The 26,247-nt window shown below is 37.4% G+C and overlaps 1 protein-coding gene across 45 annotated transcripts in view; it reads right to left on the bottom strand.

Moving 5' to 3' along the window:
* The window catches only part of LOC133844764 (protein muscleblind), a 197,665-nt gene that overhangs the window by 93,412 nt on the left and 78,006 nt on the right, over positions 1–26,247 (bottom strand). For 25 of the 45 annotated variants that reach the window (XM_062278969.1, XM_062278970.1, XM_062278966.1 and 22 more), the window contains 2 exons: positions 20,885–21,739; positions 20,083–20,115 (listed from right to left, as the gene is read on the bottom strand). The exons of 1 other annotated variant lie outside the window; for it this stretch is intronic. In XM_062278969.1, coding sequence (XP_062134953.1) covers positions 20,083–20,115; positions 20,885–21,073 — 222 coding nt within the window. In that variant the 5' untranslated portion in view covers positions 21,074–21,739. Of the gene's footprint in view, positions 1–1,673; positions 1,746–20,082; positions 20,116–20,884; positions 21,740–22,795; positions 22,816–26,247 lie in introns of those variants that run through there. 19 more of the 45 variants (XM_062278973.1, XM_062278975.1, XM_062278984.1 and 16 more) reach the window with 3 other exon arrangements.

Here is a 26,247-nt window from a genome sequence, read left to right as displayed (position 1 = left end):
TCTTTTCAGCAAGTTCAGCTTCGGTATCAACCAGTTGAGAACATGCGATTGTTGCTTTCTTGCACACACAAAATAGTAAATAGAATATTTTGAAATTTTGAATTAGCGTCTGAGATAATAATAAACAACAGCAGATGACGTTAGAAATGGCCTCGACTTTGAAATTATGGGGCGTGTAACCGAAAGGAACTCGGTGTGTAATGGAAGCAGCAAAAAGGATGACAACAAACACTGAAGGAGGAGACTTAATCGCCTTTTTTGGGGTTGGTCATTTGCAAGATGCGAGATCAGCAATTTCATGAATTTTGTTGGTTTTGTCAGCTTTGGGTAATTCTAATAAATTTTACTACTTAAGTTTCGCTTAGCTAAGTGGCAAGAGGTCTTGAGTTCAGTATATGTAAAAGAATTATAATTATTATAGGTTTATGCCATTAACTGAAAGTTAAAGTGTTTAAATTGATAATTCTCTATTATTATGTAAATAAATATTATTAGAGTAGAATAATTTCTGAAATTTAATTACCAATTAGAGTTATATAAAGTTTTGTGCTTCATCAATAATAAATATGTATATTTAATTGTTCAATATAAAAATTATTCCAATTTTCTTTAATATAAACCAAAATTTCTAAAGTCACAGAAAAGCCCCTAAAATATCGTGTCATTGGTAGCACGTTAGATATATGTATTTATATAGAGCATTAAACAACATTAAGAAAGCAAGAACACATCTTATATGAAATTGTCCTTTACTATTATGATAAGTGACTAAGAGATTGTTATATGACAAACTTGATCTGCGCTTTGAAGACTTATAAATTCGACTTTGCAGTTCGACCGAAGAAAAACTTTTTAATGTATTCTTGCATATTTATTTAAGTTAGTCACTAAATTACATCAGTATTTAGTGTATCGTAAGGAATAAATTCTCAATAATGCTTATCTATTAATTAAATACATTTTGGGGTTTCACTAAGCTATTATGCCAATGTATATATAAATATAATTATGTTAGAAGTATTATTATTGAGTAAATGGGGATTGACTAGACAGTTGGATATAGTTGGACTTGTATTGTTGTTTTGTTGTCCTGTTTGCCACAGCATTGTTTCGATGCTTCGTTGCGCGCAATGAATTTGTTATGAATTTATGTAGCGTTCGAGAGAGGCGTGGCAGGCAAATGAAAGTAATAAGTTCCATGTGGCTGTCTCACCCATTCCAATGGCGAGAGGAACTCCAGTGAACTCCTCCAAGCAACAAATGTGCGAAAAACGGCAATGATTATGCGCCGCATAAGACAACAGGCTGCCGCATGCCGCATGCCGCAAGCCGGATGCTCGAGACAGGGCGCAGGTTAACTCAAATTTTCCCAGCACATAATGCCGACAATGCTGACAATGTCGTTTGTACCCAGGAAAAAAAAGCGTAGAAGAACGAAACACGAAAAAGGAAGAAGGGCAGAGGAAGAGGCAGCGAGGGGGGAGGGGGTAAGGATACCCCCTGAGGGTGTAGCGAGCACTGGGCGCGAAAAACATTTTCTATTTGGCATTGCTTTCGTTTTCAATTTGGCTGCCGTCGGTTGCCTTGTTTCGTGTCCTTTCGCTTCATCATCGTCATCGTCATCGCCATCGCCATCGACTTTGTCTTTCTCGTTGTCGTTGTCGTTGTCGCTGTCTTTGTCATTGTCTTTACCAGGCGGCAGGCGGTTCTTTAGCAGCTTTGCTGCTTAGGCCAACTGAGTAAACCTGAGGGGAGGAAGAGCTCACTCTGCGCTGTGCTTTTCTCAGCTTTCCGTGAAAAACAATAAATATTAAAATAAAATTTGTTATGCGAGACAGGCAGACACGCTAGATGAACGCCAAAAGCAGGTGGAATGGGCGACAAATGTCGCCGGGTCGCCTTTCTGGTAAACGCTTTAAGCGGACTGACAGTAATTTTCCATGTAATTTGATTGTTGCTCTGCTTCGAATCAGAAGCAACTCAACTGCGATGTCCCTTACAGTAGTAGGAACGAAGTCTTTATTGGGTACTGAAAATTGTTTAAAGATTTGATGGGCCTAGTTACTTGAAAGGACACTAAACATGTTCCATTAAGTAAAGTAGACTCTACTTATGAATAAACAAGTAGGAAAGCTATCCGCATTCAGTTTTCAATAAAAGCAAAACTGTGTGGTCCTATCATTTTTAATAATATACCACATTGGTATACCGACAAAATACTAATATATACAAAATTTTATATATAACAAATGCTCTACTCATGAATAAACAACAAAAGCAAAACTGTGCGATATTATCATTAAAATATACCAAATTCACATACCGACAAAATTACTGAAATATACTGAAATGTATATTTAGTATATTGATATGACAAGTGTTCTGCTTATGAATAAACAATTAAAGCAAAGCTTGCGGTTTTCAGTTTAATATACAAAAACATACTGAAATATACCGTAATGTTGGTATATTGATATACCAAGTTTTGTCAGATGAAAATTAAAGCTCTATTTCTTATAGTCCTCAGATCTAGGTGTTCCAATTACAAAAAAAAACTTCCAAATAGTTTCAAGGAATACCGAAATTATTTACGCAGCTCAGACATTAAATTGCTTATCGCCTTGAATTTGGAATTCCGCAGACAGAATTCAGGATGTATCAGGGAGCCTTGGTAACCGGGTGTCCTGCTATGACGACGCTCGCTGTTTATAATTTTATCAACTTGTATAAATATGACAAATCGCTTTATGACTTCTCACGCAGCGCAAGAGATGCCGGGCCACATAGATAAGTATGGAAACCCAAGACTGGCCAGGAAAAAGATGGCAGCCTGAGGCTGCCAGACAGACACGCAAGAAACGCTGCACAACTAAAATAATCAAGAAAAATGTTTTGTACTAAATCACGAAGCAAGAGCAAGAAAGTGTGGGTGCGTGGGTGAGGCGGAGGGGGGAGGTGGGAGGTGAGCAAAGGTTGGCCATTCGAGTGTGCATTCGTATCATGGCAGCAAGGAAATGAAAACCGCAGGCGGCACTGACATCTCCGTGCTCCATGGGCCACTTTCCTGGCTTCTTTTTAGTTGGCTGACACTTTTTTTTTGCCAATGTTTTTTCATCAGTCGCAAGTTATGTTCACTGCAACATGCGGCGTATACGCAACGTCAACGCGCAGCTTATGCACTTTTCCGCTTTCCACTTTCCGCTTTCAGCGTTCAGCGTTTCAGCTTTTCTGGCCCAGCAGCAGCAGCACGCGAATTCCGACAGCTGCAGATGTCGAGTGGAAGCTATGAGAAGCACATTTGCCTGATACTATCGCATCGCATGGTGTTTTATGTTTGTTTTTTGCTTTCTCTCTCCCAAGTAATTTGTGTAATTATTGTTGCCTCCTCTTTGCTTGCGATCTCTGTGTGTGTTTGTGTGTCATTATATTTTAAATTGAGCGTTAAATTTTGTGCTTAAATATTTGAATTAAACTCAATTAAGGACCACACATCGAAAGCGTGATCTATGATACTTATTGCAAAATCTCAAGACTCATCACTCAAGTTGTATAATTAACATGTTAAGCAAATATTGCCTCATTTTCAATCCCTCGTTTAAATAGAACTTCAGACTTTAATTTGAATCCCTTTTCACAATTGCCATAGCTGTGTTCCTGTATTCCTGTTCTAGTCACACTTAACGTCTTGATAATGCTGGCAATAGAAACACCTGCAGTATTCACACCCTCCGCTGGAGCTGGAGCTGTTGTCTCGGCTGTTACATATTTTTGTCACTAATCCGGGTAATAAGATTGTTTAATTTTGCGCTAAACTTAACGTGTTCTTTGCTCGCTGGGTTGTTGTCGTCTTTTCTGTCTGCTGTTTGCTGCTATTTTGCTGCCGTGGCACGTTCTTTTGCTACCCATGTACTCTGTATGAGTTTCTTTGTTTATCTGCCCCATCCAAACGAATTGAGCCTTCTCCCCATGAGCATGACCAAGGCAAGCGAGGGCAACTCTGCTCTGTTGCTAGAGCTATGCAAATTGTGGCACACCTGCCGAGCACTTTCCACTTTCGTGTGATTGGAGGCGAGCGATGTGAGGCATGGACTCTCTCTCTCTCTCTCTCTCTGGTCTCATGAGGCATTGGCATACATTACCCCCTGGCAAATGTTACAATCAAGTTCGGGTACGGGTCGGTCCCCTAGAGCTACCCTCAGTCGAAAATTTTTTGCTCCCAGTCTTGGAAAATTAAAATGCTTTATTTGCACAAAGCTTGCGCGCCAGGATCCGCATCCACATCCACATCCACATCTAGAACCACATCCACATCGTGTATATGTTTGCCTCATTTCGTTTGATTTTGTGCTCCCTCTTGCTACTATTTCGATACGAGAGACAGAGGCAAGCAGGCAAGCAGCAAAGCTGCCAAGCTTGGGCTGCTACTTTTTATAGATTGCCGACGTAAGAAGAGAGTAGCAAAGGCAGAGCGGAGCAGAGAGAGGCTTGCTTGTCTGCATCGTCTTTTGCCTTTTGTGTGATAATAAATTTGCTTTGGTCTAAGGCAACAACTGGGGGATTGCAGCTTCAGTTCCTTTGCACAAAGACCCCTTGCCTTCGCCTTCCCCAACCCCCTCTTTACACAGAGTGTACTACACCTCCCCCCAAAACTTCGTTCGTCTGCTGCTGCCTTTTACTGCCTTTCATTTTGTGCTTCTGTCTCCGTCTCCGTCTGTGCCCTTTTATTTTTCTCTTTTTTTGGTATTTTTATGCAAACAATGCTCGAGTGTATGCAAATATTTGAGTTTTAAGTATGTTTGCAACCCATGCACACACACATACGCACACACAGAGTCTTACATCTGTTGAGCAAAATTAAAAACCGACACAAATGAAGCAAAAGGATACGCCTGACAAAGTCCTTATTCTGTTTTTGCCTCGTCTATACACGATCTGTTGCTCCCTTGACTGCTGCTGCTGCTTCTTTTCTGCTCCGCTTTGTCTCAATAAATGTAAAAATTATTAAATTAAGTAACTGCCTTTCCCATTGCCCTTTTCCTTCTGCGTTTGCTCTTGCTTTTGCTTTCCTTTCTGCTTTTCATTTTCCCCATCTAACATATGCTCCCATTGTTCAGCGAAAGTGGTTTTATGTTTATAAGCAAATAAATTACTGTGTAAATAGGTTAAATTTTCTCGCATGAGAAGCATTGGCATGGTCGCAACTCCTCGGGGCACACACAATATCCCCAAAACAGGCGACAGCTGCACAGGAGAATTTACTCTTACAATTTCTGAGACTATGTGTGAGTGTGTGTGTGGGTGTGAATGTATGGGTGTGAGTGGGAATGTGTTGGTGTGTGGGTGTGTGTGCTGGCATCTTTGGGGACCTGTCGTTCAATTCCGTGACGTTTAATGTGACAATTAAATTTCATTTTGTGCAAGACCTAAATTATTTTTACTGTAGGCTGAGGGACATTCCAGCTGAGGACCCTAAGGACTTCCCTCTAAATGAATGAACAGGCAATTTCATGCAATTAAAATAGAATTTGCAGTAGTACTGAAAATATCACAAATATTTAAACTATTCCAGATTTATTTAAACGTATTTTTCATATGTGTTTAAAAGATGTCAACTTCTCTCTCCTTCGCTTGACACTTGCCTCATTTCGATGTAATTATTATTACATTTATTTTTTTGTGTGTGTTCGCAATGTAAAATGTTGAAATAAAAGTGCAGAAATAATTAAAAAAAAAAGATGTGACAAGATAAATAGCAGCAAAAGTTGCCAAAATTAAAGGAAAGTAATTAAAAAGTGCGATTAAAAAGAGGAGGAATGAGGAATGAGAAGAAACAAACGCCGCTATCAACGTCTAATGGGAGAGTGGGAGGGGAAGTGAAGGGCGCGAGAAACGAACGAACTTGGGCAAATTGTTGACGCTTGCCATTAAGCTTATAGCTCAAAGCTGTGCGCTATGAAGTCGACGAAAGGATTTAAGCCGAAAATAATGATAATAATAATAATTATGAGTGAGAGACAGATTGTCACAAGTTGTCAAAGTGACTGCGAAAGTAGTAAAACCACGGAGCAGGCGACGCAGAGAAAGAGAGAGAGATAGACCAATGGGTATTAAGCTGCCATAGAATGGAATTGTTAATGGATGGCTGCAAATTTGTGATGCTTAAATGAATTCGTAAACATCGTCGCCTATTTAAGATAAGTCTGCGAAGGTATGCCAATAATGATAGAGTTAAAAAAAATGCAGTTCAGTTTAGTCAAGAATGTTATAATATACCAAAGATAATTATTTATTAATACACTGAGAAATATTAAAATATATACCAAAAGGTATATCGTACATCGATATACTACTACATTAAAAATATACCATATGTAGTATAGAAACCTAGACAGTATAGTATATATAGATTATATAGTAATAATATACCGAAAATAATAAATTATTAATAAAATACTAATATATCGAAAAATACTAAAAATATACTATATGTGGTATATTGATATACTACTTTCAAAATATACCGTATGTAGTCGAGATTGTATTGTAATAATATACCGAAAATACTAAGAATATACAACATATAGTATATTAATATACTACTACATTTAAAAAATACCATATGCAGTATAGAAACCTACACAGCATAGTAAAGATTGTATTGTGAAATCGATAAAAATGAAATACTCCACAGGGACTTCAATCTTTGAGTAAGGCATTTTAAGTAAAATGACTTAACAAAGTGTTCTCATTGCCTCAGTTGGCATCTGCGACACAGCATACGAGCATACACAATGGCATAAGCACGCGCAGCTGTTGACATTTATGATGCCAGCTCTGCTCTGTCTCTTCTCCTTCTTCTTCTCCTCCTCTTTCTGTGCAGGCAGTCAACAAACGCACACTTCATATATTACTCATACGCAGCATAGGCCAAATTGTTTTCAATGAGGGAGCTCAACCCGCAAGAGAGCTCGGTCTGGCACTTGAGGCTGTCTGGGGCTGAAAGCAGGTGTTTGCATCTACGAACGTGTAAGTTGTATATATGAGTGTGAGTGAGTATGTGTTACTGTTTTTATGCCACTCGAGTGTAAGGTAAACAAACATAGACACAATGCCAGAGAGAGAGCGAAGGGAAAGTCAAGGAAAGGAAACGAGACGAGAAGAGAGAGAAGAAAAGGAAAGGTAAGAAAAGGACACATTTGCCTCTCTGCTTCTCCCACTGTTTCGAGGCTCTTGAAACTATTATAAATGTTGACAGTAATGGCTTTTTAAGCCCATTTCCAGCAGCCAGTAGATGGGCGCGTGAGCCTCGAGTCTGGCGTCCCAACAATAAATGTCATTTAAATGAATGCATAATAAGTCACTTGAATTAAAACTCACACTTAACAATTGGCCGCATTTGTAAATATGCGTTTATTAGATAATAAACTGAAGCTGAAATCGAAAGCCGGAAGTCAGTTTTGCAGCGATTATGAATTATCGAGCGACATTAATTTACGCAAGATGCAAAATTAAATTGGATTTTATGCACAATCTTGGCCAGATTGATAATTTTCCTGTTTACCAGCATGTTTTAATTGGCGAACCAAGTTTACAAGCGGATCAAACTAGAAATCATGGAGTAGCTAATCTTAAATCTCTTTTGCCAAAGATGAAATCCCCACCAGCAGCCATAAGCGAATGCAAATCGTGTTTGACAGCACAAAATGGCAAGGAAAAAAACGTGAAAAAAGAAAACAAATGAGCTATCCACATGAGTTAGAGACTCACATACAGACATACATAGTTACAGCGATGCAACTCTGCATACATGACTCTTTGCGCAGAGATTATAATGTCGCTGATTGTTTAATCGCTTGGAAAGTGATTGAAAAGTTGACGTCACATAGCACAGAGAGCGCTGTTCGTTACGTGTGTAGGACTTGGGCTATAATACACAGAGAGGAGATAGGGACACACAATGTGAATGAGTCAGTGAAGTGTAACCAGCTTGACAGCCAGTTAGCATTTGCTAAAATGTGAGAGTGAAAATGGTTATCGATGGTGAGCAGATCTATCTTGTATTGAAATGGAAAGAAACACTTCGTATTCAGATATTCAATAATACATCTCGAAAGCTGCAGAATCATTCAACTTTGTTGTTTATTTATGGTAAATATCAAGTAACTTCCATTGCATTGCTGTTTGTGCAGTTACTTAGCAGGCAGCTTAGCTGTCTGCCGTTTTGCTGTTTGCTGCGAGTATTATAGCAGCCAGCTTCGAAACTTGAACACACACACTTGAACAATCAACTGAAAAATGCAGCTCATGACGCACTTAAAGACCACAAAAAAAAAATAGAGAACAAAAGCGAAATACAAAAAAGAAGAAGAGAGAACGAAATCAATAAGCCAACATTTAAGTAAGCCGCTGTCACAACAATGCCAAGTTAATGCGTTTCTGGCACCCACACAACAACAGTGCGGGATATAAATAAGCGGCCATCTTTGCGTTTTATTTTTGTGTGTTTTTTGTTGGCGACAACTCAGCGACTGTGTGGCGCCAGTTTGATGAATAGGAATATGGCTAGATATACAATATAGTTTAGTGGTTGCGGACTGTGCATAGTTATAAACAGTAAAACTGTCAAAAAACTGATGGCACAATTCAAAAAGGATAAACATCTTTTCGCTAGCGCTTCTCGCTCTTGCCAAGCGCCAGCCGTAAATCATCAAAACGTTGACTCGAGTTCCATTTCAATTTTTATTGTTGTTGTCACTTCCCACTGTCGTCTCTCCCCTCACGCTCTCTCACTCGCTGAAGAATGCTTCTTCACTTCTCCCTACTTTGCTGCGACAGTAAACATACTGAATCGTAATTTTTTTTTTCTACCCGGCTGCTGTTGCTGACGTTTCTCGCTTTTGTAACTCCCCCAATTTTCACCCATTCCCCTCCACCCCGCTTGTGTAGTCCACTCAGCTCGTTGCCTCCGATAAGCGTGATTGAATTGATTTTCTACTTTTTCTATATAGTACATACAAATATATATATTGATATAAGTCTGTATATAGTATATCTATATCAACACTGTGTAGACTCGCCATTTTGTCGTGCCACTTTACTGATGGATATCAATTGAACAGTCCCTCGCTCGCTCGCTTCGCGCATTTTCAATTTTCAACAGTCGATGTACACAATTTTATTTATATACCTATTGTTTCTATGAAAGTACTACACATAAATATATTTGCAGTTGTTTGTTGCTTTGCCATGACAAACTTATGATGGTCTGCTTTTGGCTTAGTTAACAAGCATATTGATTTCATATCGTCCCCTCCAACAAACACACACACACACACAATATAAACATGTAAACACTCCCTCCCGCCCCCGCACCCTACGAATAAAATCTGCTTTGTCCTTTTTTTTCTGTTTGCCTAGCTAAAATTATTGTTGCTATTTCGTGGCTGGCCATCTGAGTAAGCATAGCGGAAGTAATCCGTTGATTGCACGTCCTTTACCCAAAAAGGAATAAGAAAGAGAAACCTTGTGTGTGTGTGTGTGCGAATACAAACTCTCGTATCTAGGGGCTATCAACTAGATTTCTGCTCCACAGGCACGTGTAAAAATTGTTTGTCATTGGTCTGATGAGTGTGCTTAAAATGCTATTGATATATGGTGAATACATGTGTAGGGGGAGGATACGGATTAACTGATGTAAGAATAAGAGTTATCCAAAGATTCTTAAAGATTACGAAACCTATTCGAAACTTAAACGTTTGCAAATGTAAACACCAGCAACTGAGACAGCGAGTGTGCTCGACTGTAAAATACCCGCAGTTACGGTTTTATCGGTAAAATATACCAAAAGTTATCCTCAGTATATTGATATACGGATACGGATTAACTGATGTAAGAATACCAATTATCTAAAGATTCTAAAGATTACGAAACCTATTCGAAACTTAAACGTTCGTAAACAAAAAAAAATAAGAGAGCCTGTGTGCTTGACTGTGAAATACCCGCAGTTACGGTTTTATCGCTAAAATATACCGAATTCGGATACTAATAATACTAAAATATACCAAAAAATATTGATAGACTAGAAAATAAAAAAAACTGTTGAATACCAACAGCTGCAACCGATTTTTGTTAACTGAATATAACAAAAAATACTTTAAATATACCAAAATATATCGATATACTACAACATTAAAAAAAATACTATAGAATACATAGATATACTACAACATTAAAAAAAATACTATAGAATACATGTAACTGTAACCGTTTTGTCATATATGTAGGTATCAGGTATGAAACTTCGACTAATCAAGATGAACAAATCAAATCAAATCACAAACCAGGGTTCGTTAAAATATACCATATTAAAACACTGAAAGGCTACCAAAAGTTAGACTACATTTATCGATATACTACTACATTTAAAATATACAATAGAATAACAATAGCTGCAAAGTTTTTTGTCATATAGATGTCGGGTATAAAAATTCGACTCATCGTTATCAAGACGAACAAGAAATCCACAAGCTCAGGTTTCCTGCCAATTACACACAGCACGCACACATCGACACTTTTAGTTGTATATATTGTTGGGCTACTTTTCTCATAATATGCAAATTGAATTGGCAAAAGCCACAACTTCCCTGGCCCGACCCGGCTCGGCCTGGCCTGGCCTCGAGCTTCGAATCCATTGTGTGCATTGTCGCCTCGCAAACAAAATTCAAACACTTATTCAAACATTTATCGATCTCGTTGTTGATTAGCATTTTTGTGTGGTGCGATTGCTCGTTTTTCATTAGAATGAAGACGAAAGCAAACAATAACATAAAAGTAGAGTTTACTTTAACACGCCGAGAACTAAATACTCTTGGCTACGTTTGTGTTTAATTTTGCTGGAGTGATAAAAAGCGGATAAAGGAAGTTCGACTAAAAATGCTAGGCTATGAATATGTTAATTTGCATCCCTAGACAACGACACCTGTCGATGTAATGTAACGCTGTGTAATTGAATTCACTCGACTCTTAAGTAAATTGAAAAGCTCTGTCTATGCTTTTCTGCTTTTCTGTTATTCTTATTTGTAGTCAATATTTTGCAGTCTGAGGCAAGTTAAGTGGAGTTCTAAATTACACTAATGGACACCGAAATGTAACCGAGCAAAGTTTTCAAATGAACTGCACTGGGCATTGGCATTTGAGGCAAGTGAAGGATCTGGGCATCATCATCATCATCATCATCATGGTATCATAAGCAGCAGAAGGAGAAGGAGGAGGAGGAGGAGAAGAAGGTGGAGTAACAGCAGGAGTTGCATCAATAAATACTCGTAGTTGGAGAAGAGAAAGCTCACTAAATAGCTACGCTTCAAGTGATCCCCACAAAATGTGTGCAGAAGCAAACTTTTGACCATAAATTATGGCATTTATTCAAAGGCAAACCCTGACCGCTCAGTTGCAGACTGGTCAGACATGACTCTCTGGTCAGGCACCAGCACAGACAGACACAGTCTGTCGAATGTCCTGGGCTGCCTCCTCCTCCTCCTTCTCCCCCTTCTACTTTTGTCTGTATTCATGCATTCGTTTATTAGGCTAAAACTTAACTCCCTATTGACAGACAGAGTTCGAGCTTCGGACTTTGACCAATCAAAATTTGGAGTTTATCCTTCGTATCGGAGGTATTTACAAATTTAGCTGCGCTGGATTATTTAGACTACGACCTCATACTTTTCTCTTATGTATGGCCCATTTCACAATAGAATGGGAGGGAGAAGAGGCCTCTTTGAGTATGTCAACAGCAAAAATGAAGCATAAAAAGCGCAAGTTGCGCCAATAGCGCGTGCAACTGCCGCATGCCGCAGCTTCATTAAAATTGCATCAGCATTGGGACAAAATGAAAAGAAGGAGCCGTAGGAGACGTTGTGGAATAGCCTAACGATGTCAGCACACAATGGCGAGCACACAACGTGTGTGTATGTGTGTGTGTGTATTTGTGATGTTGATGTCGTTGTCGTTGTCGATGTTGATTGTGGAGGAGCTAAAGAAGGCAGGGAGCAGGCCAAAAGCGTGCTTTACTCTCCTCCAGAAAAAGGCAATAGAAAATTCCACAATATACCCGCAGTGTGTGGCAGGAAGGAGCGGAGCTGATGTGGAGCCAGTGAGTGGCACAGTGGAACAAATAAGAGCATAGACAAGCACTAAATTTATTCGGTAATAGAAAGATTTACTCAAACTATGTAAAGTTAATTTAAAAAATAACTTAAATTGAAAATGAAATTCATAACGCTTCCCCATTTGCATTATCGATCAGCGAAAATGCAATTGTGGCCCACTGTGCCAGAGGCCAAGACGTCGTTGTCGACGACAAGTCGCGTGACCTGAATTATTGGTGGCATATTGCCACTCATTGACTTTGCCGCAACGCCAGCGGCAAAAGAAAATGCTGCAGTCGCTGCTGATATAACGAAAGCATAAGAAAGCGAGGAAAACGATGTAAGAAAAGCAACAGCGAGAGCGAAGAGGGAGGGAAGAAGAGAAGACGACTTGTGGCATGGCGTGGCGTGAACTTAAAGTTTCATTGCAAACAATTTGGCCGCTTTAATCAATTTCTGCTCAAAAATTCAAGAGCCAGGACCATGAATGCAAGTCCTCGAAGGAACTGTGTTGTTGCTGCTGCTGCTGCAATAAGGACGACAAGGCTGACAATTGTTTGTTGAGTTTGTCAAGTAGAAAAAGTCGACACGCCGTTGGCGACAGAGCCCGAGACATTGAATGCAACAGGAATAGCTGGAGCTCGTCCTGCGAATGCGAATTCTTGAGCCTTATGTCCTTACAAATGTGCAGCAACTGCTTTGTTTGTTTGTCTCGATTTATTTCTCTGCGCTCGCTTCTCTCTTTCTTCTTCGCTGCTGCTGCTGCAGTTGTCGACAGTGCGGTTTAATAATGTGTAAAGTCAAAGTTATTTGATATACCTAAACTCCAATTTCACACACACACACAGAAATTCTTTTCTCGTTGGCACTTTGTCACTGCTCACACACACACACACACACACAGACACAGACTCAGACAATTCTTATACTTTTCCTCTTTAAATTTATTGGGTTTTCTATACTGCTATTATTTGTAAGGAAGACTCCACACGCTTCGATTTCCTTCCCTCCACGATTCAGGCGCCATTCTATATTTTTCCTTTCCTTTCTCGCTACCATTTTCCGTGACGCTCCGCAAAATTGAAAATAAATTGAATGACGTTTTTATTGATCCCGATTTCAGTTGAGCACTGCACTCTGCACACCGCTTTTCCCATCTTTTCCACCACAAAGTTACCCATTTTGACGCTTGGCCATCGTTCTAGACAGTCGCAAGATGAAAGACAGTAGGCAGAGCAGAGTAGAGGCTGCAGGAAGTATTGTTAGACAATGAAAGCTGTTTGCGGTTCGAAATAAAAACGAGGCAAAATCAAAAAAAAAACAATCTTAAAATTGCAGGCAACCTGAATCGATTTTTGTTAATCTGATTTTCATAAATCCATTTACTTATTACATCATCCACAGCAGACTCCTGCGATTCCTATTTTGATTTCGAGTTAATCTAATTGCATTTAATCCATGGGGAAGTTTTTTTCTGCTTTGTGAAATTTGACAGCCTCTCTTTTGTCGACTGGCATAAATCACAAGTCGCTTTTGATTGACAATCATATGAATAAATTACACGTAGCATAGAGTAAATGCATTTTTCGCAAATTGACAAGTGAAAGAAAGCCTGCAAAAAAAGTTATCAAGTTATTTTCATATGAACTTTTGACACTTTGTCTCTTTGTCAATCGGTGGCAGCAAATTAAAACTTTACATTTTCGCTGAGAAATACGAGAAGTTGTCGCATTTCTCTTACTTACAGTTACTCCATTTCTACATTTTTTTTTTGTGCTCGTTCAGTTGAGTTGAGTTGAGCTTAAGTCGGAACATTCATATTCATCGCTGTGGAGCATTAGTTTTTATTTGCTTGGCAAGTTTCTTGCACCCATGATAGTTCACGTTCAGCAATACGATATGAAAAGAAATGGCGCCACAGAGGAGCCACGTTTGTTTGTTGGTCAGGACAACACACACACACACACACACATACACAGAGAGAGAGTGGAATTTAGAGATGCAAGTCCTGCTGTCTGGATGTCTGCAGTCAGACAGCAATTTGTCAGGCTCGTGACTGTGTTTAGCTAGTCTTTCGCTGCGCTCTACACTCTCTATACTCTCCGCACCCTGGTCTCATCTTCGACTTCGACTTGGGCTGCTTCATTTGTTGGCTTAAGTAACTTAACAACTTTACGCTTTCAGCTCGCGTACGCGACGTCCTCCTCTTGTTTATATTGATAATGTGCCATTTATTTTATTTAAGACATGCTATGCCCGCTCGATTTGCCGCCGACATTGCTGCAGTCACGTTCCGGACGCAGCCCAGGACACACACACACACACACAGACACAGAGCCAGGACGAATGAATTGTGTAGGTTTCAGCAACTGCGACTGCGACTGCACATGTGCTCCAGCAACTTGCTGCAGCTGCAATCCAATTGCAGAACCCCCCATTCCGAAAGCCAACCCATCGTCGTATTTTAGCTGCGCAAGGACATGCCACAACTTGCTGCTGCATAATGCATTAAGTGCTGGCTCCTGCGAGCTCCTGACAACCAACCAGCTTCTGAGTTATTGACTTGAATTTTGTTGCGGAATTTCAAAGTGCAACGTGTGTAAGGCATAACAAATTAGCAACAACTCCTGCGTGCCAACGACCACTTTAACACAGATTTTCGCAGTGCTTAAAAGGTGTCGCCAATACCCAAGGATTATGGCGAATGCAGACAGCAGAGTGAAGAGTAAAGAAACCAATTTAAGATGCTTTAAATCAAAAATAAGTCAACATTGTTCAATTTGCACCATATAATAATAATTATTTGGTTAAGAGAAACTTTGACTACTTAATTATACCTTAAAATTATATTTTGATTATTCAAAATAAGGAGATCAATAGATTCTTGACTGTGACCAAAATATACATACATATATGAGAAATACTTTGTATAGACATATTATTATGTATGTTGAGGAGTATTCCAATCTTTTGAATAATTACCATAATGAAAATATATTTAATGTATATGAGAACATCCAAATGTTATACTAGCTTTTAGTTGATTTTAGTGTATATGTACATATGTGTACATATTTTTATATTTAATATATATAAATATAGATTTTGTTATCTTTTAGTATATTATGGTATATTCGGCATATACCAAATATGAATGTTTGTATTCTTAGTATTTTTTAACCACATATTGCATATTTGATCGATAATACGGCAGTTCTTACTGGAATTTAATACTAAATATACATTTTGGTATATTTTAGTATCTTATGATATACTCGGTATACCAATATACCAAATATATTTTTTGATGTATTTTAGTATTTTTTCAATATATCAGTTTGGTGTATTTTATCTTTAGTATCGCAGTTTTTATCGGAATTCAATGCTAAATATAACTTTTGGTATATTTTAGTATCTTATGACATATTCAGTATATCGATATACCAACTATAGTTTCTGATATGTTTTAGTATTCTATACTAAATATACATTTTGGTATATTTTAGTATCTTATGATATATTCGGTATTTCAATATACCAAATATAGTTTTTGATATATTTGAGTATTTTTTCAATATATCAGTTTGGTGTATTTTATCTTTAGTATCGCAGTTTTAACCGGAATTCAATGCTAAATATAACTTTTGGTATATTTTAGTATCTTATGACATATTCAGTATATCGATATACCAACTATAGTTTCTGATATGTTTTAGTATTCTATACTAAATATACATTTTGGTATATTTTAGTATCTTATGATATATTCGGTATTTCAATATACCAAATATAGTTTTTGATATATTTGAGTATTTTTTCAATATATCAGTTTGGTGTATTTTATCTTTAGTATCGCAGTTTTTACCGGAATTCAATGCTAAATATAACTTTTGGTATATTTTAGTATCTTATGACATATTCAGTATATCGATATACCAACTATAGTTTCTGATATGTTTTAGTATTTCTTTCGTATGGCATATTCGGTATATCGATATACCAAATATAGTTTCTGGTATATTTTAGTATTTATTTGGTATATAAATTTGGTATATTTTATCAATAATGCCGCAATTTTAAACTGGAATTCACTACTACTGCAAGTTCTGTTGTTTCACTTTTTGTTCGACAAATATGATAAGTTAATACTTATGAATAATTTGGGATGTTGTAAAAAGCAGATATAATTAGAAATAATTTGATAACGCTGAGTTAGAACCAAGGCAAGAGCTGGAATAGAAACCACAACGAGAACGAGAGCGAAACTCTGTTCGAGGATTCCGGTTGTCTTTCAAATTTAATTACCCAAGTATTTCCGACTGACAACAGCCGCAAGGCGCCAGGAAATTCAAGCGTCAACTACAAAATGAAATAGAAATAAACAACGCTGAACGTTGAAAACTAAAACAAAATAACTTCAAAGTGGCGCACATTGTTGGCTTTCTGATCTCCTCAACCTCTCATCTCTTCCCTCACTCCTCTTCTCTTCTGCGTTACGAGACGCGCTTCTCACGCTTTGTGGCGGAAGAGTTGCCATTTTCATTTTCTTTGCAGGAAGCCATATTCTTTTTTTTGCCGTATTATTTTTTATATTTCAGTCTGTTGTTTTCATTTTTTTCTGTTGTATTTTTTTGTAGTACGAGCTCATAATTTGCATGGCATGGAACTTGACTTTTGTTGCCCAGAGACTTCAGAGGAAGAGGAGAGAGAGAGAGAGAGAGAGAGGAGGCGAGAAGTGTGGAAAGTGTGTGCTGTGTTCATTCCAGCGGCAGTGTTGAAAATATAATAGAAAAATAAGGTGCCACACAATATGGCCGAGAGCTTTACAGTTGGTTAAGTAGCAAAAGCGCGCGAAAGGCAAAAGGACGCAAAATGCGGCCAAGCCAGCCGGATAAAGTGGCACCAACCAGCCAGCCAGCAGCCAACTAACCAGGCTAACTCTTGGCGGCTCTTTGGGGAGAGAAAGCGGTGACATTGGCAGCGCCAAAGCATAGCGTGAAAATGGTTGTGACAAGAAAATTATAAAGCGGAAAATGTTTTACGCTGGGCCCATTGCATTTTGCCTTACTCCTTTCCGAGTGCCTTTTTTCTTTAAATCGTTTGCGAAAAAGGTCAACAACGAATGGGGTTGAGGAATGAGTTGCGTAATCCTGAAATGATCTCCTAAATAAGGACAATTAATAGGTTCTCGGTAATCATTCGACTATTTGAGTTTAAATGGAACTAGGCTTGAAATTCTAAACACACTTGTGTTCTTGCTCGTAACCCCAAAGTAAATTTCATTAGAGCGTCTACAATAGAGAGAGTCTCTAACTCAACTATGCTCGTAAATTAGTGTCGTGGTGTGCACACACACACACTGAATACATAGGCACAGGCGGGTGTGTATACGTATCAAGCAAGGACCCGTAGGCCTCGTGTCCTTAAACTGGTTGACGTCCATTATATGCTGGTTACTTGCACGTTTAAGTTCGTTATACATTTAAACCCAACACATGCCGCACGCCTCCCGATTTGTGTGTCAAGCACACACACACTCGAACACACACACACACACACTTACACACACACACGCACTCGCTAGGGAAAAAGAGGTGAAAATGAGTATAAACACACTCAGCTACAATTACAACACTCAAAGCCTGGGAATAAAGAGAAGCGAACAAAACAAGAAGAAAAAACGAAAACGACAAAAAGAAAAGGAAAACTGTGCACGTCATGCGGCTGGGGCAGAAAAACTCGCTCAGCGAACCAAATTGCTTGGCAACTTTACTGCATAGTTAATTAATAGGATAACACAATTAATTTGTGGGCAATGAATGTCTGAGCTTTATTTACCAGTCCGACCGACCATGAGCAACAAAAACTTTCTCCCTTAGCAACTGAAGGATATTTTTTTAATACTATAAAACGTTCAGTATACCGAATATGTATGTGGTTGCCCCGCTGCCTTTCGCTTTTCATTTCCATCGCGCAGCTGTTACAGGGTTAAAGCTGACTCATCTTTTGACCACTTTATGTGATGTAGTTACTATCCAAGTCCAAGTCCAAGCCCAAGCCCAAGAACTTGCTCAGCTGTGACTCAAATCCCCTAATTGGCGAAGGCTTTAGAGATTTCATGGCTACAAGATGGGGTAAATTAAGCTTACAAACTCACAATTGTGTATGGTCGGTGTCTGGTATTACTAATAATCTTTAGACAATATATTAAGCATTTTACAAAATATTCACTCCGCTCGAAATGGGTTAAAATTGAGCTTAAGTCAAACCAGAAACAACTGAAAATCGTCTCTTTAAAGCCAATGGAAATGCTTTTATTAAAGTGTCTGTCAAAGTAAACAGAAAAAAAAAGAAACAGGATGTGGACTATAGGACAATAGGCAGTGGCTCAATTAGGAAGGACTCCACTCTCATGCGGACAGGCGTGAAAAGTACAATAACTAAGAGGCACCCCAACAGCAGCAACAACAACAACAGTAACAATAACAACGAACTACTTACAAACATCAGTTTTAACTATTGTTTGCACACTCAGCCAATCTCCCATCAGGAGAGCGAAGGACTCGAAGCTCAAAGGGACCCAGGAACTCAGTGCGGGGATGTGCTCGGGGAGATTCCCCACTCGATTCCTTCACGCTTTAAAGTTTTGTTAAAATAACAAAAGTCTCCGCCAGTCGCTACTGACTACTCTTCGCTCTCCACTCTTCGTTCTCTCCACTCTCCACTTGCCGCAGCCGTTAACCAAACAAGTGGCAACGACGGACACCTAAAAGGCGGCTACGAAATTTAGCAAGCATCATTTTTATTCCCTCGCAATTTTGGTGATGATGACGAACTTAATCACGATGATTATAATGATAATGGGGGCGGCATTTTGTCAATATTAAACACAAGTATAAGTAAAATACTTTGCTTCATGTTGCCATTTTACATAGTTGCTCCTCGTTCGTTGTTTGCGTTGACAACAATGTCCTCACCGAGACACACACACACACACATACACAAAAAAGAAAAGCTTTTGGAAAGCAACCAAAAAAAAATTGGGAAACTTAATTTTTCCGCACATTGTCTAGGTATTTTGTTTCAGCGTTGTTGTTTCTGACGCCACAGCGAATTTAGTCGTAATTCTAACGAAAAAAAAAAATCTGAACTGCGTCGTAGTCATAGACTTTTTTTTTGCTTTTCTGTTTCGCTTTTATACCTGTTATTCATATCGTAGTAGGGTATTATATATTTCAATAGAAGTAATATATCGATATACGAAATACAGCTTTTGGTATATTTTAGTATTTTTTGAATATTGTTATGGTATATTTCATGATCATATTTGTAAAATCGCAGTATATCAATATATGAAATACCGCTTTTGGTATATTTTAGTATTATTGGTATATTATTTTGGTGTATTTTAATAATTATATTTCCAAACTAGCAGCATATCAATATATGAAATATATATTTTGGTATATTTTAATATTTTGCAGTATCTTATTTAGTTCAAACTTTGAAAGTAATATAGCCTTCTGAATATTCATTTTATTTTGGTATATTATTTTGGTACGATAATACTGCACTGATTTCTATTTAATGAGAATGGATACCGGGTATCTTTTAGTCGACCACAATCGACTGTTGCTTTCTTGTTTCGTTTTTAGCTCCACTAGGAGGCTAATTTACACAGTTTCCCATTTTTTTCGGCTGCCTACAGAAGAGGAAAATTTCAATATTGCATGGTAAAAGGGACATCGAAAAAGGACACATCGAAATGGGCATTGAATGGAGTGGAACTGTTCAATGAACAGGACTTTCTTGAATACGAGTTAGGCACGAGTTGAATGGCAAAAAGGAAAAACGAATTTTTGTATATTGTAAAAGTACACATAGTAATAATAAAGTAAGTATACTACGTTGCAAAGTGTTATTAATATTTTAGGTTTACCTTGAAGTTATCCATGTCTAATTGAAGCGTCGCCTAGAATCACTCAAATGTGACATTAAATTATTTATTTGTTTATTTTACTTAATCGATTCGTTTCATTCGTTTTCAATTAGTTATATATAAATTGTATTACATCCCTGGAATAGTGCAAAATATTCTGGCAATCTCTGATGTCGCGCTTTGTCTACTTCGAACACAACTCCAACAAAAAAAAAAAAAAAAAAAAAAAAACATTCACATTCAAGCGTTGAGCCTGCTACGCTTAAGGTGAAAGCTCGTTGGAAGCTCATTCGCACAATGCAGTGTTGGTTATAAGGCAGTTAAATATATTTATAGTATAATAATAGGCGACACTCAAGCGGGGCGAGTGGTTCAGAGAGAAAGACAGAAAGCATCCACTAAGCTTCAGCTATACTTAGATAAAAGCTCAAACAAAAAAAAATATGTATAAAAGATAAGCACAAAAGCACATACAGCAGAAGCGCAGCGAGATCAATAAAAATACTTGATCGGGCTTGTCCTCAGATGCAATTTGATAGATGGCTGGAAGGTTCTTGGTCTTACACAGAGAGAAGGGGTAAGGGGAGGCAAGGATATACATATACATATAGTATTTGATTCATGATGGATTACAGTAAAAGAGTACAAGTAAAAGCTTACAAGCTACATTCCATATTCTTGGACACGATAAAAGCAAAGTTGTGGTGGTTGTTTTGGTAATGAACTCATGTGTTTTGGTTTGGTTTACTTTGGTATAAGGTATACGTATTCGATACTTTGGGAGACTGGACGGGATACTGACCTTGATACTATCGTAGCAAGCGGTGACCTTGCCGTTCTGCACCTCAACATTGGCCGGGGGATGGGCGAACTTGCACTCCGTATCCTGACGCGAGCATTTGTTGCGCTGAAACTCACGGCAAACCTCCAATTGCAACCAGCGCGAGTCCTTGCCATTGAGCAGGCTGTTCATGTTCACCACGTTGGCCATTGCAGCAGCGGTAGTAGTAGTATAATATGCGGTATGTGGTACTAGTTTAAACTATATATCTATATATATATAGAGTATAGTATATAGTAGTAGTAGTATGTATATCTTTTATCGATTAGCTGGGGATCCTTTATAGATAGCTTATCTGGCGACTAGATGTGTTGTGTTGTCTTGCGCGTTTACTGTATGACGTTGGCTTTCAAATATATTTATATAATATACGTATATAATATATTATTATTGTTATAAATGTTAGACTTTGCGATTCGCTTCTGGTTCACACAAAAATTCAACAGCTCTTAGCACAGAGCACAGCACCTATGTATAAGGTATACAGATCAATGTAGCATAAATAATAGCGTATTTTTTGCTGCTGTTTTATTTTTTTGGTATTCTTTTTTTTTATTTGAGGATTGCAAAGCTGGGGGATAGCTGATAGTTGATAGCTTGGGTACTTAAAGCCTTTCCTGGCCAAGAGTTGGGTGTTTGTTTTTTTGTAATTTTGATTGGAACGACCGTTTATATAAATATATATAGATACGTATTATGTATTTTGCACATACGCTGCTATAACTTCATTGATTTTGTTTTTTTGTTTTTGCAAGTTTAGCGGCTTTATGTTTTGGGTAAGCTTTCTTTATTGAGCATACGCTGATTTTACATTATCTGAAATGAGAATAGAAAAGAGAAATAGACGTTTAGGCTTATACCAAATACATTGGTTCATTGCAGAAGTATTGAAATATCGTACAAATCGTTAAATAATTGACCAGAACACACACTGGGATGGACAGAAAGAGACAGATCAAATATGCTATAGTGCGACAGAGACAGAGACAGAAGACAGCGCATTTTATGCATATATTTAAATACTAGATATAGTATATTAAAATACCATATGCATGAGTGAGTATAAAGTGTGAGTGTGAGTGTGATTGGACATGATGGTTAAATGTGTTTATTAGTAGCACGCAATTATTAAGAGCATTTGTTATTTGATTTGTGATCAAAAAAAAAAAATGTGTTAGGTGTTTGTTAAGCTTAAAAAGTGTTTGCCATGTTTCCATAATTTTCTAGTATTTTGTATTTATCGCTAACCTAACTTAAAAAGTAACTACAACATAAAAGAATATGCATTTAATGCTAAAAGTCCGCACAGTGCTCGCTGCTCATTGCAAAATTATAGCATAAATATATTTATATATATTATATATAGTAACAGAGCATTTTGCAGCCACAATAATGCAAAGCCCGCAGCCCACAGCCTATGGAGCAATTTCCATTCAAGACACGATTCATATTTAGGAAAACTACAAATAAAGTGCGTTTTTGGTTTTTTCGTTTTTCGTATTTCCATTGGGATTGCCTTTCTCATCTGCATTTTGGATTTGTAGCATTCGGCGTAAAATACAAATACAACAATCAAAAATAATTATACAAAACTAAAAACTAATGCATTATTTTTTCATATGATAGCAGAAGCAACATAGACAGATAGATAATAAAATAACGAGACACATATACATATGCAGATAGTAGACCGCGGGGGGAACTGGAGTTTTGTTCACTTTTGTTGATGGCATAACTAGAGCAAGTTTAATTGATTGCACGGCAAATGGCTTATAGGATTATATTGTATGCTTTCAATTTCATATTTCATATTTCTATCGTATTTCTACGCGTCCTTAGCAAAAGCGAATAGAAAGAATTCAACGCACTTACCGCTCTCTGATTTATTGAGTTTAACGATTTTTGTTTAATGAATTTTTACATTTCAACAAATACTGTACTGTAAAAAACTGATATTAGTAAGATGTTAACTTTGACACGTAATAAAATTCATTTTGTTATTGTGTAAAATAAAATACTTATGGAAGCAATGCTCTCGCGGCAATATTTATTTATATCATATACTATGTGGCATATACTAAGAAAACCCACAAATGATTCAATCATCGATGACGCCACACAACATTTAACGTTTAGCGTTTGATATTCTGCTTTTTGCCTGGCTTTCTATCTTGTTTGATTGTTTTATCTCTCTCTCCCTCTCTCTCTCATTTTGGCATTTTACTTATTGTTGTCATAAGGCACACAATCTTATCTTATCTACCGCGTACATGAATCAATTTTTTCATTCAAAAGCGAACCGAAACAATTTAATGATGTTTGAGAAATCAAAAACGAATAAAAATGTATAGAGTCAAGTACTTGATTATTTTCGAATAATTTGATGTAACTCAATTTGATTGAAAGCTAAAAATAACTAAATATAATTTCATAAATATAAATGATTGAAATCATTTTCAGATTTGCCCACACAGAACCTTGAACAACATTCGAATGGGCAATATCTGAATAGAGTAACATATTTTAAATTTCCTACCAAATTCCATAATGTGCTATCTTGGCCTGGCCTTTTTCCTATCTTTTAGTGCGCCAGATATACACACTTGTTAGTATATTTATATAGTATATAATGCCAATACATTTACAGTAAATTATCTACGGGCTATTTTCGAAAGATAAAAACAAAAGCAAATGCCATTAAAAATAGAAATGAAGAACAAAACGCATTTATAAATTTATAAATTTTGTATATATTTCAACTTGTTGCTGCTGCTGCTGTCCGCAATAGACAATCTGCGGATATAAAACTTTGTATACTTGTCCGAGAGTCTCTGTCTCTGAAATGCTGTTGAGGTCGGTTTTGCATGATGTCAGCTGCAAATTGCTTTTCCGTATTTCAAGTTGATATCCAACTTGGATACCCAAAAAAAATAAATAATCAAGTGTGAAAGCTACAGTCGAGTTTGCAAGACTTTGCGATACCCTTAACTTGTATTGAGACCAGATTACTTGCAGTATTAAACGACTTGATCACTTCACAAAAAAATACCACAGTATAATATACCACACAGTACTCAATATACTAAACACGGTCACATTGTTAGACGAAGCAACACAGCTGCAAAGTCTCTGTGACATGTTTAAACGAGTTGCTCCCAAAAAAGAAATATACTACAGTAATATACCACACAGTACTCAATATACTAAACTCGGTCACATTATAAGACGAAGCTACAAAACTGCTAAAGATTCTTCGACAAGTTTAAAAGATCAAGTCTTACTACATAAAATATACCACAGTTTAATATACTAAACAGTAATCAATATACTAAACACGGTCATATTGTTAGGCGAATATATAGAACAGAAAAATTGTCTTCGACAACTTTTACATCCCATCGCAACCAAAAATATTGTGATCAGAATAGTAAATATAATTTATTTCCTGTTGACACAAAGATATAATACCCTGCTTCCCTTTGCGCAGCGGGTGTACAAAACACTAAATGAAACGTATAAATTCTAAATTAATTTCTTAGTGGATTTTTCAAAAAGAAAAAAGCGTTGTTGTTGATTTGTGTGTGGGTTGCAGCTAATGTTTATAGCGTGTATTTAAATAATTCCTGTACGTCTCTCTATTTATTATTTTTGTTTTTGGTTTTTGGTGAGAACTGAGAAACATTTTCTAGTCCCACTCACACATTGAACATCTTTTGAGCTACAACCATCACCCACACATGGAAGAAGTACCGACCAGAATGTGGATAAAATATATATAGTTATTCACACATCTATATATACGTATATATACAGATTACGATACACATCTAATGCTAGGCATATAGTCGTGTCATTGACGCAGTTCTGGATACATGGGCAACGAGTGAAAATTTATGGGCAGAGGCGAGCGAATGTAGTGTGGAAAGCGTTTACAAAAATAAACTTGCCCCCGCAAACTAAGTGCCGAATGTGGGCCAAAAACAATCGAAGCGATTTTCAGCGATTTATCGATTCTCGATGACATTAACATCCGCTTCTGAGTGACCTACAAACATCCTTCAACACATGCTCGTCATTTTTCAAAATATGCATTATGTGCACTTGTATAGAATTTATTGCTAATTGAGTCTGTACTGCAATTAACACAATCATTTTATTTCAAAATGTGCTTCCAGCGAAATATATAAATAATATCAAAATTAGTTTTAAAAGCGAAACAAGAAGATGCAAATTGATTTAGACGCAGACTACAAAATCATTAAATCCAAAAAAAAAAGAAACCAAACGAGTTCCACAAGTTTTTTTTGGTCAGGTATTAAATTTTGTGAACGCTTTTTTTTATTCAGCTGTGAAGGTTAAACGCAAATGCTAAACACCAAAGAGTGAGAGAAGGAGAAGGAGAAAGAGAAAGACAAAGAAAGAGAGAGGAAGAGAGTTCCATCTGCCGCTGATACTAAACATTGAAATCGAAAACTGTTAGTTTTTCATAAACAGTTAGCACAATCGTCAAATATTTGCCTATGATACATACTCGACATTGTATTTATATATTTATCGAAGCTGTTCTAACAAGTTCACGCAAAAAGAAAACAGAAGCAACCGCAAAGCAGCTGCTGAAATGAATCGAAAATTGTTTCGCATACGATGACAATTAACCGGTAATAATTTCTACAAAAGGTCTTGGGTCACTCAGATGACGTCACAACTCAAGTTTGTGGTCAGAAATCAGAGTAAAGAAATGCTCGAATTTATATTGCAAATAACAGCAATATTATTATGAGTGATTTACTTGGAATTTAGCACGAGCTGACTGCTAAGAATTGTCCCGAAATATATAAAACAAACTTTCTCTATCAACCAACTTCATAACTTGTCTCGCTTAACCCGCATGCCCCACTTGTTATTATTGAGAACGCTCAGCTGATAAGGCGGCCCCTCGCTTCTCTTCGCTCTTCGTTCTTCGCTTACGCCATTCACTAACAATTCACAGTTTGCTGTAAAAAGTCATATATATGTTATATATATATACATATACTTTAATGGCCAAACGATATGTGTATTGTAGTTTAGATATGCACACACAGTATGTATATTTCTCTTCACAGTTCTCGAACCGCATTGGCAAATGATTAGCTGGCGGGTCGAAGCTCCAGGCGGCACACAACCATAAAGCTGAGTAACAATGCTATTGCAGGTTTCCGAATAGCCCCTATGCGAAAAGTTGCTCCGAGAGACTCGTTGACTGTTGACAGTTTGGCTCTCGGCTATTTTTAAAGCCCTCACATAATCGCAACAAGCGCGTAATAGCAACAGAAATAGGAAAC

Source organism: Drosophila sulfurigaster, chromosome 3 (genome assembly GCF_023558435.1).
Source record: "Drosophila sulfurigaster albostrigata strain 15112-1811.04 chromosome 3, ASM2355843v2, whole genome shotgun sequence".
NCBI classification, from domain to species: Eukaryota; Metazoa; Arthropoda; class Insecta; order Diptera; family Drosophilidae; genus Drosophila; species Drosophila sulfurigaster.
This window is presented reverse-complemented; position numbering and strand designations above follow the sequence as displayed.